Source organism: Oncorhynchus mykiss, chromosome 10 (genome assembly GCF_057628025.1).
Source record: "Oncorhynchus mykiss isolate SJ-2025 chromosome 10, ASM5762802v1, whole genome shotgun sequence".
Taxonomy (NCBI): Eukaryota; Metazoa; Chordata; class Actinopteri; order Salmoniformes; family Salmonidae; genus Oncorhynchus; species Oncorhynchus mykiss.
The window spans coordinates 62177227-62191042 of record NC_143031.1 but is presented as its reverse complement, the minus strand read 5'-3'; the positions used below and the strand labels follow the sequence as shown (position 1 = coordinate 62191042).

Sequence of the window (13816 nt, the reverse complement as noted above, 5' to 3'; positions counted from 1 at the left end):
GTTTGGTGTGTCTCCCAGGTGGCTTGTGGCAAACTTTAAACAACACTTTTTATGGATATCTTTAAGAAATGGCTTTCTTCTTGCCACTCTTCCATAAAGGCCAGATTTGTGCAATATACGACTGATTGTTGTCCTATGGACAGAGTCTCCCACCTCAGCTGTAGATCTCTGCAGTTCATCCAGAGTGATCATGGGCCTCTTGGCTGCATCTCTGATCAGTCTTCTCCTTGTATGAGCTGAAAGTTTAGAGGGACGGCCAGGTCTTGGTAGATTTGCAGTGGTCTGATACTCCTTCCATTTCAATATTATTGCTTGCACAGTGCTCCTTGGGATGTTTAAAGCTTGGGAAATCTTTTTGTATCCAAATCCGGCTTTAAACTTCTTCACAACAGTATCTCGGACCTGCCTGGTGTGTTCCTTGTTCTTCATGATGCTCTCTGCGCTTTTAACGGACCTCTGAGACTATCACAGTGCAGGTACATTTATACGGAGACTTGATTACACACAGGTGGATTGTATTTATCATCATTAGTCATTTAGATCAACATTGGATCATTCAGAGATCCTCACTGAACTTCTGGAGAGAGTTTGCTGCACTGAAAGTAAAGGGGCTGAATAATTTTGCACGCCCAATTTTTCAGTTTTTGATTTGTTAAAAAAGTTAAAACTATCCAATAAATGTCGTTCCACTTCATGATTGTGTCCCACTTGTTGTTGATTCTTCACAAAAAAATACAGTTTTATATCTTTATGTTTGAAGCCTGAAATGTGGCAAAAGGTCGCAAAGTTCAAAGGGGCCGAATACTTTCGCAAGGCACTGTACATCACAGAAGACTGAAATACAACAAAACTGTTTGACATAGCAACACTGGAGTTTGGGCTTGTTGAAACATATGAACAATATTCCACTCATGAGGTCACAAGGTCATTTGACTTCAAGGGCTACATAAAGGAGCAGGAAATATTATTTTCAGATGATTCCTTTAAACATACTCACTTTCAATTCTACCAAGTCAAGTCAGACATTGGGTGGAGAACTTAAGCTCAATGTATTTTCTGTTTGTAGGAAACTGCCTGTGTTTGTTGAAATCCTGCTTCTGCTGCTTGTGGTGCCTAAAGAAGTGTCTAATGTACCTGAATGGTTTTACAGAATACCACGTTAATCCATTTCTATATGTTAAATAGTGTTTTTATGCACATATTACACTGAACTTGCCTTGTTAGCGTTTACGATACTTGCCCGCTATTGTCTCAACACCAACACACATCCACCCTCTTCTTCCTCTCCCTCTCGCTTTTAGGAGTTTGTAGAGAACAGTAAGAATATGGAGGGATGGGATCGGCCCGAGGCAGATGGAGACGGTCGTGAGATGAAGCCCACGGTGAGTTAACAATACTTTTCCAACAGAAAGTTTAACACTCCATTTGTTTATTGTTGTAGACTCATGGAGGAGGGACTTTTGCTTGACCAAACCAGAAGACGGAAACCAAAAGGCATTCCTAACGTTTTCTTTATTCCACGTGTAGCAGGTTTACCATGATATCACTCCAGTCAGAGTCTACAATATTTTTGAAAACCTGTTTATTAATATATGGCACACTTTACATGAAAGCTTTGTTTAAAAAAAAAACATTTTTTTAAGCACAATGCCTTTTTGAAACACCTTTTTTATATAACAAAAGTACTTCAGTCACAAATACTGTTAGTGCAGTTTGGTTCTAGTTTACAGGTTGTGAAGTATGTTTTGTTTAGCCTCTTGTGGGTGACAGTATTGTTCGAGATTTTTCAAATGCGTTCCATGTCACCCCAGTTATTAAACATTATTACTGTACACTACAAGTGTTTGTGCATCAAATGTATTTTTAGATTGTGATAAAGACGATCATGGTTGCTCCTTTTTTAATACAATTTTGACAAATAAAACTGACCAGCATAACAGATAATTAACAGGCACTTTTCATGTCTGAAATAACTCCATCATACCTTGTTCAAAGTCTTCTTGCATGGACATTCTTTTTTTATTCTAAATTTGTGCAAGCTGTTGTCCCACGCCCGATAACAGGATCAGGTTACTACGGTGGATCAAATATGAATGAGCCACTTACTCTGAGGATGTTTGATATTACTCTAATGTTTGAAAGGCAGGTCCTACAAGTACTGAAGTTGTCATGTCAGAGGCAATGCATGATCATAACTGACAATCCCTACATTGTGGCAACGTTGAGTTATTACTGCTTACTGAGTTTGTAAAACTGTATCCATAGAAAACGTGATTCCCTATTATTGTATCTCTATTCCCTTCATGAGTTTTTGTTAAATAACAGAGTTGTTAAACCTTTTTTTGCATTCTAATTAAAGAAAACAATCAATGTCCTCTTTTCTTTGTGAGAGCTGTGGGGCAAGAGAGGATCAGTTTAATCTTGAACATGGGTTTGTGTCTGTATGTAACTGTATGTTATTTAATAGTTTTGATGCCTTCACCATTATTCTACAATGTAGAACATGGTAAAAAGTAAAAACCCTTGAATGAGTAGGTGTTCTAAAACTTTTGACCAGTAGTGTATATATATATATCCATTGATTCTTGAATAACTTATGAGTTCAGTTCAACTGTCACACTCCTTGAGAACCCAAAATATAAGCATGTTTTTCGCCAATGTTTGTAAACATTGTACCTGCCTTGCGAAAGCATTCGGCCCCCTTGAACTTTGCAACCTTTTGCCACATTTCAGGCTTCAAACATAAAGATATAAAACTGTATTTTTTTGTGAAGAATCGACAACAAGTGGGACACAATCATGAAGTGGAACGACATTTATTGGATATTTCAACCTTTTTTAACAAATCAAAAACTGAAAAATTGGGCGTGCAAAATTATTCAGCCCCTTTACTTTCAGTGCAGCAAACTCTCTCCAGAAGTTCAGTGAGGATCTCTGAATGATCCAATGTTGACCTAAATGACTAATGACGATAAATACAATCCACCTGTGTGTAATCAAGTCTCCGTATGAATGCACCTGCACTGTGATAGTCTCAGAGGTCCGTTAAAAGCGCAGAGAGCATCATGAAGAACAAGGAACACACCAGGCAGGTCTGAGATACTGTTGTGAAGAAGTTTAAAGCCGGATTTGGATACAAAAAGATTTCCCAAGCTTTAAACATCCCAAGGAGCACTGTGCAAGCGATAATATTGAAATAGAAGCAGTATCAGACCACTGCAAATCTACCAAGACCTGGCCGTCCCTCTAAACTTTCAGCTCATACAAGGAGAAGACTGATCAGAGATGCAGCCAAGAGGCCCATGATCACTCTGGATGAACTGCAGAGATCTACAGCTGAGGTGGGAGACTCTGTCCATAGGACAACAATCAGTCGTATATTGCACAAATCTGGCTTTTATGGTAGAGTGGCAAGAAGAAAGCCATTTCTTAAAGATATCCATAAAAAGTGTTGTTTAAAGTTTGCCACAAGCCACCTGGGAGACACACCAAACATGTGGAAGAAGGTGCTCTGGTCAGATGAAACCAAAATTGAACTTTTTGGCAACAATGCAAAACGTTATGTTTGGCGTAAAAGCAACACAGCTGAACACACCATCCCCACTGTCAAACATGGTGGTGGCAGCATCATGGTTTGGGCCTGCTTTTCTTCAGCAGGGACAGGGAAGATGGTTAAAATTGATGGGAAGATGGATGGAGCCAAATACAGGACCATTCTGGAAGAATGGTGGAGTCTGCAAAAGACCTGAGACTGGGACGGAGATTTGTCTTCCAACAAGACAATGATCCAAAACATAAAGCAAAATCTACAATGGAATGGTTCAAAAATAAACATATCCAGGTGTTAGAATGGCCAAGTCAAAGTCCAGACCTGAATCCAATCGAGAATCTGTGGAAAGAACTGAAAACTGCTGTTCACAAATGCTCTCCATCCAACCTCACTGAGCTCGAGCTGTTTTGCAAGGAGGAATGGGAAAAAATTTCTGTCTCTCGATGTGCAAAACTGATAGAGACATACCCCAAGCGACTTACAGCTGTAATCGCAGCAAAAGGTGGCGCTACAAAGTATTAACTTAAGGGGGCTGAATAATTTTGCACGCCCAATTTTTCAGTTTTTGATTTGTTAAAAAAGGTTGAAATATCCAATAAATGTCGTTCCACTTCATGATTGTGTCCCACTTGTTGTTGATTCTTCACAAAAAAATACAGTTTTATATCTTTATGTTTGAAGCCTGAAATGTGGCAAAAGGTCGCAAAGTTCAAGGGGGCCGAATACTTTCGCAAGGCACTGTAAATGTGAACAAGCACTGTATAGCCTCATATCGTGGTTAAAACAATCATTTTTATATCACTGATGGTCAGTCCTTGTAACCATAGCTGTCTATTAATCTGAGAGTGTTTACATTTCTCCAGGCCCATCCCTCAGCTTTTTACCAAAACAGAGGCAGGGAAATCGTTTTGTTGTTTCATCTGTGGACTTGCCCTTTAAAGAGCTGCATATTATCAATATATCAAAGTGGACTGGATTTATGAGTTATATTCTTCAAGAATGAATGGGTATGTATAATTAATTTCAAATGCTAACAATTGATGTAGAAACTGCATATTTCCCCTTTAATGCACGTTGGTGAGTTAATTTACACTGTAAAGGGGTTGCTGAATTTGACAGTAACTTACTGTGGCAAGTCAACTTCTGTAATATAAATACAGTATCAAAGCAAGTACTGTGTAATGACAGTACAATACCGTAATATTTATTATACTGTTAAAGTGAATATTAGCGTAATCATAATGTTTGATAAAAATGGTTTACTGTAATTACAAGGGATTGGTGCAAGCAGGTTGGCTGCTAAGTGTTTACACATTACTGCATATTAATGAATAGTTGGTGTCTTATAACATTTGCACTTCTGGAAGCTTCCAAACTGGCAGCGACTACAGGGGAAAACAGAGCACAGGACATGGCAAAATGTGCAACCATTTAAGGTTTAAGACTTGCCCCACTCCAATCTGTCCCCTATTCATTTTAAATTGATGGGGCACTATAACCATATAGGACTTAAATTGGTCCATCATTCTCACTCACAGGTGCAATGTAGCCTCTTACAAAGCCTCAAATATGTTAAGCCAGAAACAATACCATTTTTGGCACTCCCAATGATACAGTACAGATACTGTATTATGTGGGTTGGAATTAGAGTACCACTCAAAATAGACCAATTATTTCCCCGCCCACATTTTCCCACAATGGCCCATAATTTACAATATGCTACAGTAAAACAGTATTTCACTGTTGATAATACCCCAAATTACCGTATAAAGTAGTTTTGTTACAGTGAACATCTGCTTTGTCTAACAGGTGAGCAGAAGTTCCATGTTCTCAGTGAAACCAGGAATACGGTAGAGCTCCAGGACCACCCAGGAGATGACGGATACTGGGAGATCAATGCAAACAGCTCCAAACACGATGGGAATGTTGTCACCAATGGTTACATGGGTGAGTCACGCTTCACGGAAATCCAAAATGAGATGCAACATGTTTTTTATTTTTATGGTTCTGTTAATCATACAGTGATTTTTCATACACCAGATTGCACAACAAATTACCTTTCTCTTGTATATACAGTTGGTGTTTCTGAAATAAAAGAAAACATTTCTAATGATGAGAAAATCTTGGAATTTTCCACACGTTTACTAGATTTGACCCGAGTGGGGACTATGTGTACACTAAAGGCAAGCTCTTACGGAGCTGAGAAGTGGCTTCTCATGGTGGACGAGAGTGACCAGAGATATGAGAGAGCATTCATCATCAAGAACAAACATTCTGGAAGGTTATTGGCTGTCCAAAATGGCTGCTTTGTTGGACTAACATTGTACATTGAAGATCGCAAAATGGTACTTAGAATAAGGACTACATTGAAAACCCCAAAAATTACAGTAAAAATAAAAGCCAACTCGTTTTTGTGCGAATATTCTTCTTTCAAAAATTATGGGAGTTCTATTGATGGGAATATTGACAACAGAAATTAATGTATTTTTTTGTTTGTTGCAAAACTAGAATCTTTTCCTCTTGAGGATTTCCGGTTTCCAGTTGATTGGGTGGCTTTCCTCGGTCTGAAAGAAAAAAACAATCCCACCCTAGTCAGAAACAAGAACTTATGAAGTACTCAAAGTAATACCAGTTTCATTAGCTTAGCAATGCTTTAGTGACTGTCATTTTCCCTGACTGAATAAACATCCACTTTGTATGAGGTTCTAATTAACACGTCCATTATTGAATCACATCTCAAATCAACAAAAACTTGTGTAGCTATACAGCACAGGATAAAAGTATTTCCCTACCGCGGTGTCGTCCTCTTTGTACACCTTGATGGTCTTGTCGGCCTCGGCCGTGATCAGCCTGCTCTCCGAGTGGTCGAACATGCAGGCGAAGATCCCCGATTCGCTGTCCAGTGAGCCGGGCTGCACGGCGGCGTGGATACGCTGGAAGTTGTAGCCGGTCCGCCAGTCCCACAGGTGAATGGTGCCGTTGTCAGCTAACGGAGACAATAAAAAGATGTAAGGATTAGCTGTATCTAGATCAAGACATCGGCATAGATAGACAGCGGTGTCTAGGATCTAGCCGTATGTAGGATTTCCTATCACTTAGCCATTCAATATATTTGCTTCCAGCCTCTGCAGTTACCACTTCCCTTTCATTTGTTGATGCGCTTTCGAAGCAACAAAGCCCTTCAGAATCATTCAATGTACTATGACTAGAAATAATCTGACCCAATCATCCTGACAGAGGCTCAAAACTGTCTATTTCAATCGCAACATATAGACAAGATATTTTTTGTTCAAACACGAGTCGCTAGTGCGCGATGGGACAAGGATATCCCTGTTGGAAAAAGTAAAGGACGTTTTCATACCTCCTGATACCAGCACGCCGTCTGAGTTGACCGCCATTGCGTTGATGATGGCGTTGTGTCCAGAGAGGTTCTGGATGAAGTTGCCGTCTGGGAACGTCCACTGCTTGATGTTGTCGGCAGAGCCAGAGGCTAAGGTATACCTGTAACATTCAGCCAACCAATGGTTCAGTGCCATAACTCAAAACGCACAAATAAAATGAGCGAGCCTATCAACCCTATCATTAACTACAAAAGATGACGAACTTGGGTGCAACATATGCATCACCGTTTACTACGTATGAGGAAGTGACGTACTGTCTGGGATGTAGGGCCAGTGCTCTGACAGACTTCTTGTGATTGGTGAGAGTGGCTCTGGTCTTCCCAGCTATCAGATCCCATAGCCTGATGGTAGAGTCGTGGCTCCCTGGAACAGAAAGAGCCAGGTCGTGTTCAGGTCACACCGTAGCAAAATGTTTTGAAACTAACAATAAAACGCTGCGTTCTTATTCAGACAAGTTCAAGTGTTCTATCCTATTTTTTCCCTACTGAACATGACCCAGGAGAAAAGGTCAAAATGAAAAAATCCTGATTTCTCCTTGCGCCAGCTCATAATAGAATGTAACAAGATGATAAGCCATTGATGGTAATTTGGAGTGAGTCAACTAGCCAATATATGAACACAGCAAGGCAAAGCATTTGTAACATATCCTTGTCCGTACCTGTGATGATCTGCGGTTCGGCGGCCTGGCATCTGACTGTGGCCACTGTGTTGGTGTGTCCGGACAGGGTGTGCACGTTGGCTTTGCTTCTGATATCCCACACCTATAGACGTAGAGATTTCATATTGATCTCCCAATACACTCCAAAATGTTCCACTAAAATAACGTTTTTGAAAGTTAAGACAACTAGTAATTAGCAAGACTTACCCTGGCTGTGGCATCTCGGCTGCATGTGACCAGCACGTCAATGGTTGGGTGCAGGTCCAAGTCGTACACGGCGCTGAGGTGGCCGTGGTAGTGCCTGATAACCTACATTTTTTTTGAAAGTGAGGTAGAGCAGAAATGAGTGGGCGTAACTATACTAAATACTTAACTAAATAATAATGGACCAACAGTCCATTGAAACACATCATATAAAGTAAAGCAGAAATGAAAGGGTACTAGTACAATACCTTGTTGTACTCCAGATCCCAGCACTTGACCTGCTTGTCCTCGCCGCAGGAGAACAGGTAGGGGCTCCGGGTGCTCACGGCCACGCCGCGCACTGTGCTGATGTGTCCCGTTAGGGAGAGCTTTAGCTTCCCACTGGCTAGGTCCCAGATCTGTCAGGAGAATGAGAAACAATGGGGATTTGACGTCACGGGCGAACTTATAGCTGACGTATTACGAGATACATGACTAAATGCCACCAGTTGACTGACATTGAATAGATCAAATGGGTGTCCCAAAACCCTTATGATGTCACTTCTTATTATCATATCTGTTTCACTGGCTGCACCTTTACAGAGGCGATCTACCCATTCTTCAGTCCCTGTAGTGATGATAGTGGTAAAAACGTAGCCCCTCTCATCATCTCAAATCAAACAAATTGTATTGGTCACATCTCTCCTGTCAATCACACACACTGATAAAACAAAGGCGTTACTCTTCCTTTAAAGCTTCAAAATGTAACTTTTTGGGGGGACCCGACCAAATTCACAGAAATGCTAGCTGTAGATTTCTCATTGAAAGCAAGTAGAAGAAGCGGTATATCTGTTCTATGTACACTATTTCTATGCGTCCCATTCTTAAGTTTCATTTTTGCATCTTTTACTTTCGGTTTTGTACACCAGCCTCAAAACCGCTGTTTAGAAGTTACAGATCTCTCGGTCTCTCTCTGTACTCACCTTAATGGTTCTGTCGCCAGCGCCTGTCACAAACCACTGGTTGCCGGGCTCTACGGCAATGGACCTCACCCAGCCAAGATGACCACTGATGACCTGGAAGGGATAAAGCAAACCTGTATCAGCTACCACACAAAACAGGGAGCAAGTCAATACACCTGAAGTTATCTTAAAACGCATAGGCCTTGCATGAAGATATTCTACGATTATTGTAGTACGTCCAAAGGACAGTTCCTTACAAAACATCCAAGCTTTTTGTGAGTGTGCCCTGTGCATTTGATAAAGTGTGTGGACTGTAGAGGAAGTAAGTGCATTCAGAAGCCCTTGACATGACAAAACGACGTCCTTTACCCGAAACAGCTTCCATGGAGCGTGCCACTGGGGCTTGGGCATAGTGGGGGTTTTTCTGGCAACGAGGGATGAGTTCTTGGTGGCGCCTCCTTCCAAAAGAGACTAGAAATAAGACAGAAAATGAATATTATTCATATTGGTAGCATTATATCATACAAGACTGAATGGAAGGTTGGTGCAGAAATGCATGCGAAGTGTAATGATACGTATCGGAGAGCGTTACCCCACCATAGCGTGCGAGTGAGGAGCAGGAGACCTCTCGGCCCCCCCTGCGTTTCTGTGAATGTCCCCGACACCGGCTGCAGTGCGACTGGCGTCCAACCTGCAATTACACACACGCAAAGAAATGGATGCTGGATGGTGTCAAAGTGCACTCTAATAAGATAGGCAACCCCGACTGGAATCCCGTGTTGCTTGGATACAATAACACTTTGTTCATGTCTCTAACATCTGGGGTCTGTACAGGAGGTTCTGGTGCTACGGAATTGCGGGGAAGTACAGACTGCCTGACGTGGACTATTGAATTCCGTTTGCTCTGGTGTCTTCTCACTTCGACACATCTACCGTGCATCATCTGAAAGGAAGTACCTGGCTTGTGATGGCGGCAGGGCAAGAGCCATGGCGTGAACTCCCCCCTCACTGGGGTTCCTATGTATCTGAGTGTCCGCCGTCAGAGACACCCCTGGAGGAACGACAATACACAGCGTTTATAAAGGTCACGTAACACCCCCCCCCCCCACCCCCCCCGTGGACACAATATGAACGAATGTGGTTTTACATGCAACAGTAGCATTGCATGGGGTTAGACCAGAGGGAGGGTTCTCCAAGTCTGGTCCTGGAGAGATACTGGGTGTGCAGGGTTTTGTTCCGACTCATCATTTAACACACCAGATTCAAATAAGCATGATCTTCAGCCATGATTCGCTGAAGTCAGGTGTTAGGATAGGGCTGGAACGAAAGCCTGCACCCCCAGTACCTCTCCAGGACTAGAGTAAGGGAACCCTGGGTAAGACTGTTGTAATTACCAGGCCCTGAGGGGTATGCGTGTGTCCCAGTGATCAAGTACTCTGGATCATCACCTGGAAGACCAGAGGGTTATAAATGAGAAATACTTGGGAGGTTTTGCTCTCATTCGTTGCCTATGAAATCAATAATGATTTGTCAATGATTGATGTTGAAGTGATGGCATTCTTACCAGGTTGGGCATAGTTCTGATTGCCAGTCATGTTGGAGCCCAGTGGTCTGTCCTTGCCCTCTTTCAGAACGGGCATGTGTAGAACGGCACTGTAGTCTGCCCTGAGCTTCGCCGCCATCTTCACCTTGTGACTACAAAGGGAAACGCTAGTTAACTCAGTTGAACATATCAGAGCATGAAAGTAGGGGTGGGTGATATGGCCTAAAAATCATATCTTGATCTTTTCAAACGTATAGGTGATTCACAATATATATATACACACAGTACCAGCCAAAAGTTTGGACACACCTACTCATTCAAGGGTTTTTTATTTTATACTATTTTCTACATTGTAGAATAATAGTGAAGACATCTTGACTATGATATAACACACGGAAGCATGTAGTGGCCAAGAAACTGTTAAACAAATCAAAATATATTTAAGATTTTAGATTCTTCAAAGTAGCCACGCTTTGCCTTGACAGCTTTGCACACTCTTGGCATTCTCTCAACCAGCTTTACCTAGAACAATTTTCCAACAGTCTTGAAGGAATTCCCACTTATGCTGAGCACTTGTTGGCTGCTTTTCCTTCAATCTGCGGTCCAACTAATCTCAAACCATCTCAATTGGGTTGAGGTCGCGTGATTATGGAGGCCAGGTCATCTGACGCTACACTCCATCATTCTCCTTCTTGGTCAAATAGCCCTTACACAGCCTGGAGGTGTGTTGGGTTATTGTCCTGTTGAAAAACAAATGATAGTCCCACTAAACCAAAACCAGATGGGATATAGCTGTAGAATGCTGTGGTAGTCATGCTGGTCAAGTGTATCTCATATTCTAAATATTCACTAACAGTGTCACCAGCAAAGCACCATCACACCACCTCCTCTATGCTTCACGGTGGGAACTACACATCAAACATCTCAAATTTGGACTCATCAGACCAAAGGACAGATTTCCACCGGTCTAATGTCCATTGCTCGTGTTTCTTGGTCCAAGCAAGTCTTCTTATTATTGGTGTCCTTTAGTAGGTAACTAACTGAACAAGGTACACCTGTTATTTGAAATGCATTCCAGGTGACTACCTCATGAAGCTGGTTGAGAGAATGCCAAGAGTGTGCAAAGCTGTCATTAAGGCAATGGTTGGCTACTACATGATTCCATATGTGTTATTTCATAGTTTTGAAAATAGTAAATATAAGGAAAGACCCTGTGTCCAAACTTTTGACTGGCACTGTATACTTTTTAAAAAGCTTTGTCGTACAATTAAAGGTAAAATATGTCAGCCAATCAGCTCCTATGTTGTTCAATGAGACGTACCATTCCATAATGGCTGTGTGGCTACTGCTATCTAGCATGATGAAAACGTCAGTTTACTTAAAGCGGTCTTAAGGCACTGCGTCTCACATGACTGGGAGTCCCGTAGGGCGGTGCACAATTGGCCCAGCACGGTTCGGGTTTGGCCTTGGTAGGCCGTCATTGTAAATAAGAATTTGTTCTTAATTGAATTTCCTAGTTAAATAAAGGTTAAATAAAAAAAGTGTAACTCACATACGTATTACACTGACACCCCAACACACATATACTTGTTTTCACTAACTCCCCTATGAGCACACAGTGGACTCTACCTACACACAAGTAACAGGCGCACACATGCATACTGAACCACACACTTTCACACTCACCACATACACTGCTGCTACTGTCTATTATCTATCCTTTTGCCTAGTCCCTACCTATATGTACATAGATCTCAACCTTGTATCCCTGCACATTCTACTCAGTACTGGTACTCCCTGTATATAGCCATGTTATTTTAACTTGTTATTGTTATTCACTGTGTATTTATTCCTCGTGTTACTATTTCTATTTAATATTTATATCTTTAATTCTGCATTTTTGGAAAAGACTTGTAAATAAGACCTGTTCGTAAGAATTTCACTACACGTGTTGTTTACGAAGCATGTGACAAATAACATTGTATTTTACTGGATGATGGGCCAATTCGGAGTACAACGAATTTCTCATCCTTGGGTGGAGGTAGGGTTTCTAAGATGCGCTGGGTCCCGGTATCTTAATCTAAACAGAAAGCCTGTACGAACCCCTGCGCAGCTGTAAACAAGTGTAGGGTCGGAAACTATTATGTCTATCCTGAACACACAGACAGGACCCACCCACACACAACTGATCTTTATCTCACACAGAAACGAGTAACGTTAGCTAGATGGGAGAACAAAGACAGCATATTGTTTTACAAAACACGAGTACCTTGTTTCATCCAAGGAGACTGGTTTGGCATGGTCAGCCACAAACATATCATGAGTTCTCTTGAGGGACCTGAACACGAGCGTGTGCACAGAGTGCTTTTGCACATCCTGAAAAATAAAATACACGGAAACATTACTTTCAACAACAGCAATATCTGTCATTGCTAGTTACCTACTGTAGCTACATATTCATGATACATGCTAGCTTGCCAAGTATATCTCAACTCCACGATACCACACCCGCGGATGTTACTTGGGCTAGATGTATATATAAAGTTGATCCGACTAATATTAATTTCCCAAATGGAATTATTTTAAGTGTGCTTCAAATAGGCTAGGCATCATGCTAACGTTAGGTAGTGGCGCGTCAGCTACACCTATTGTTATTTCAGCTTTACTGACATGAAGATGCACGAATGAACACACACCTCAGTCATTTCTGATGTTATTTAGCCAGATACCTTTACGGTCTGTAAACAAAAAAACTTAAGATAAAACAGATGTAGAAATTTAGCTAGGTCCAGCTTTCTAAACAAACGCAGATGCTGTTCCGATGCACCGGATGTAAACAATACGGTTCACGTGTTCATTTCCGGGTTAAATTTGTTTTTCTCCCCCTGACGATGAGCGCCACTCCATGGCCACATCTAGTAACATTTACGGTACAAGTATTTGATTAATTCTGCAGCGCTGCTTAACCCAACATAACAATCCAGGCCTTATTTTCAAGGCCTTATTTACATTTTAAGCCCTAATCACATGTAAAGCCTAGGCCCGTTGTTGTTCTTGAGGCTTTCGAACATTTCAAATTGTCTATTTGGATTTCATCCTGACTTTATCAAATCAAATGTTATTGGTCACATACACGTGATTAGCAGATGTTATTGCGAGTGTAGCGAAATGCCTGTGCTTCTAGTTCCAACAGTGCAGTAATATAAAAACAAATTACACAACATATACCCAATACACACAAATCTAAGTAGGAATGAATTAAGACTATATACTGTACAGTATATGGACAAGCGCGGTCAGAGCAGAACGGACTAAGATACAGTAGAATGGTATAGAATACAGCATATACATATGAGATGAGTAATGCAAGATAGGTAAGCATTATTAAGTGAAGGAGATACCGTAGAATAGTATAGAAAACAGTATAAACATCAGATGAGTAATGCCAGATATGTAAACATTAAGTGGCTAACATACCTTAGAATAGTGTGAAACACAGTATATACATATGAGAAGAGT

General features: G+C 41.3%; 2 protein-coding genes across 2 annotated transcripts in view; one reads left to right on the top strand and one right to left on the bottom strand.

Annotated features, from left to right (window-relative positions):
- The window catches only part of LOC110534421 (uncharacterized), an 88479-nt gene extending 82547 nt beyond the window's left edge, over nucleotides 1-5932 (top strand). Inside the window, exons 9-10 of the transcript XR_005034197.2 lie at nucleotides 1302-1382; nucleotides 5360-5932. The gene's annotated coding sequence lies outside the window, so the exon portion shown is untranslated. The remainder of the gene's footprint in view (nucleotides 1-1301; nucleotides 1383-5359) is intronic.
- LOC110534418 (pleiotropic regulator 1) lies at nucleotides 5526-13164 on the bottom strand. Its single transcript, XM_021619277.3, has 15 exons — nucleotides 12994-13164; nucleotides 12567-12673; nucleotides 10319-10449; nucleotides 10149-10202; nucleotides 9712-9805; nucleotides 9352-9445; nucleotides 9124-9225; nucleotides 8776-8868; nucleotides 8062-8211; nucleotides 7817-7918; nucleotides 7610-7712; nucleotides 7206-7314; nucleotides 6912-7051; nucleotides 6343-6536; nucleotides 5526-6114 (listed from the first exon to the last, which is right to left on the bottom strand). The coding sequence occupies exons 1-15, from the start codon at nucleotides 13000-13002 to the stop codon at nucleotides 6055-6057; spliced, it is 1542 nt and encodes a 513-aa protein (XP_021474952.3). The 5' UTR covers nucleotides 13003-13164; the 3' UTR covers nucleotides 5526-6054.
- Nucleotides 13165-13816: the final 652 nt, after the last annotated feature.

What these genes read in the sequence shown, in the direction of transcription:
- LOC110534418 (XM_021619277.3), bottom strand. An exon ending in TCAGAACTATGCCCAACCTG is followed by an intron (nt 10,203 to 10,318) that starts GTAAGAATGCCA and finishes CTGGTCTTCCAG; the next exon opens with GTGATGATCCAGAGTACTTG. An exon ending in CTGCCGCCATCACAAGCCAG is followed by an intron (nt 9,446 to 9,711) that starts GTACTTCCTTTC and finishes GTGTAATTGCAG; the next exon opens with GTTGGACGCCAGTCGCACTG.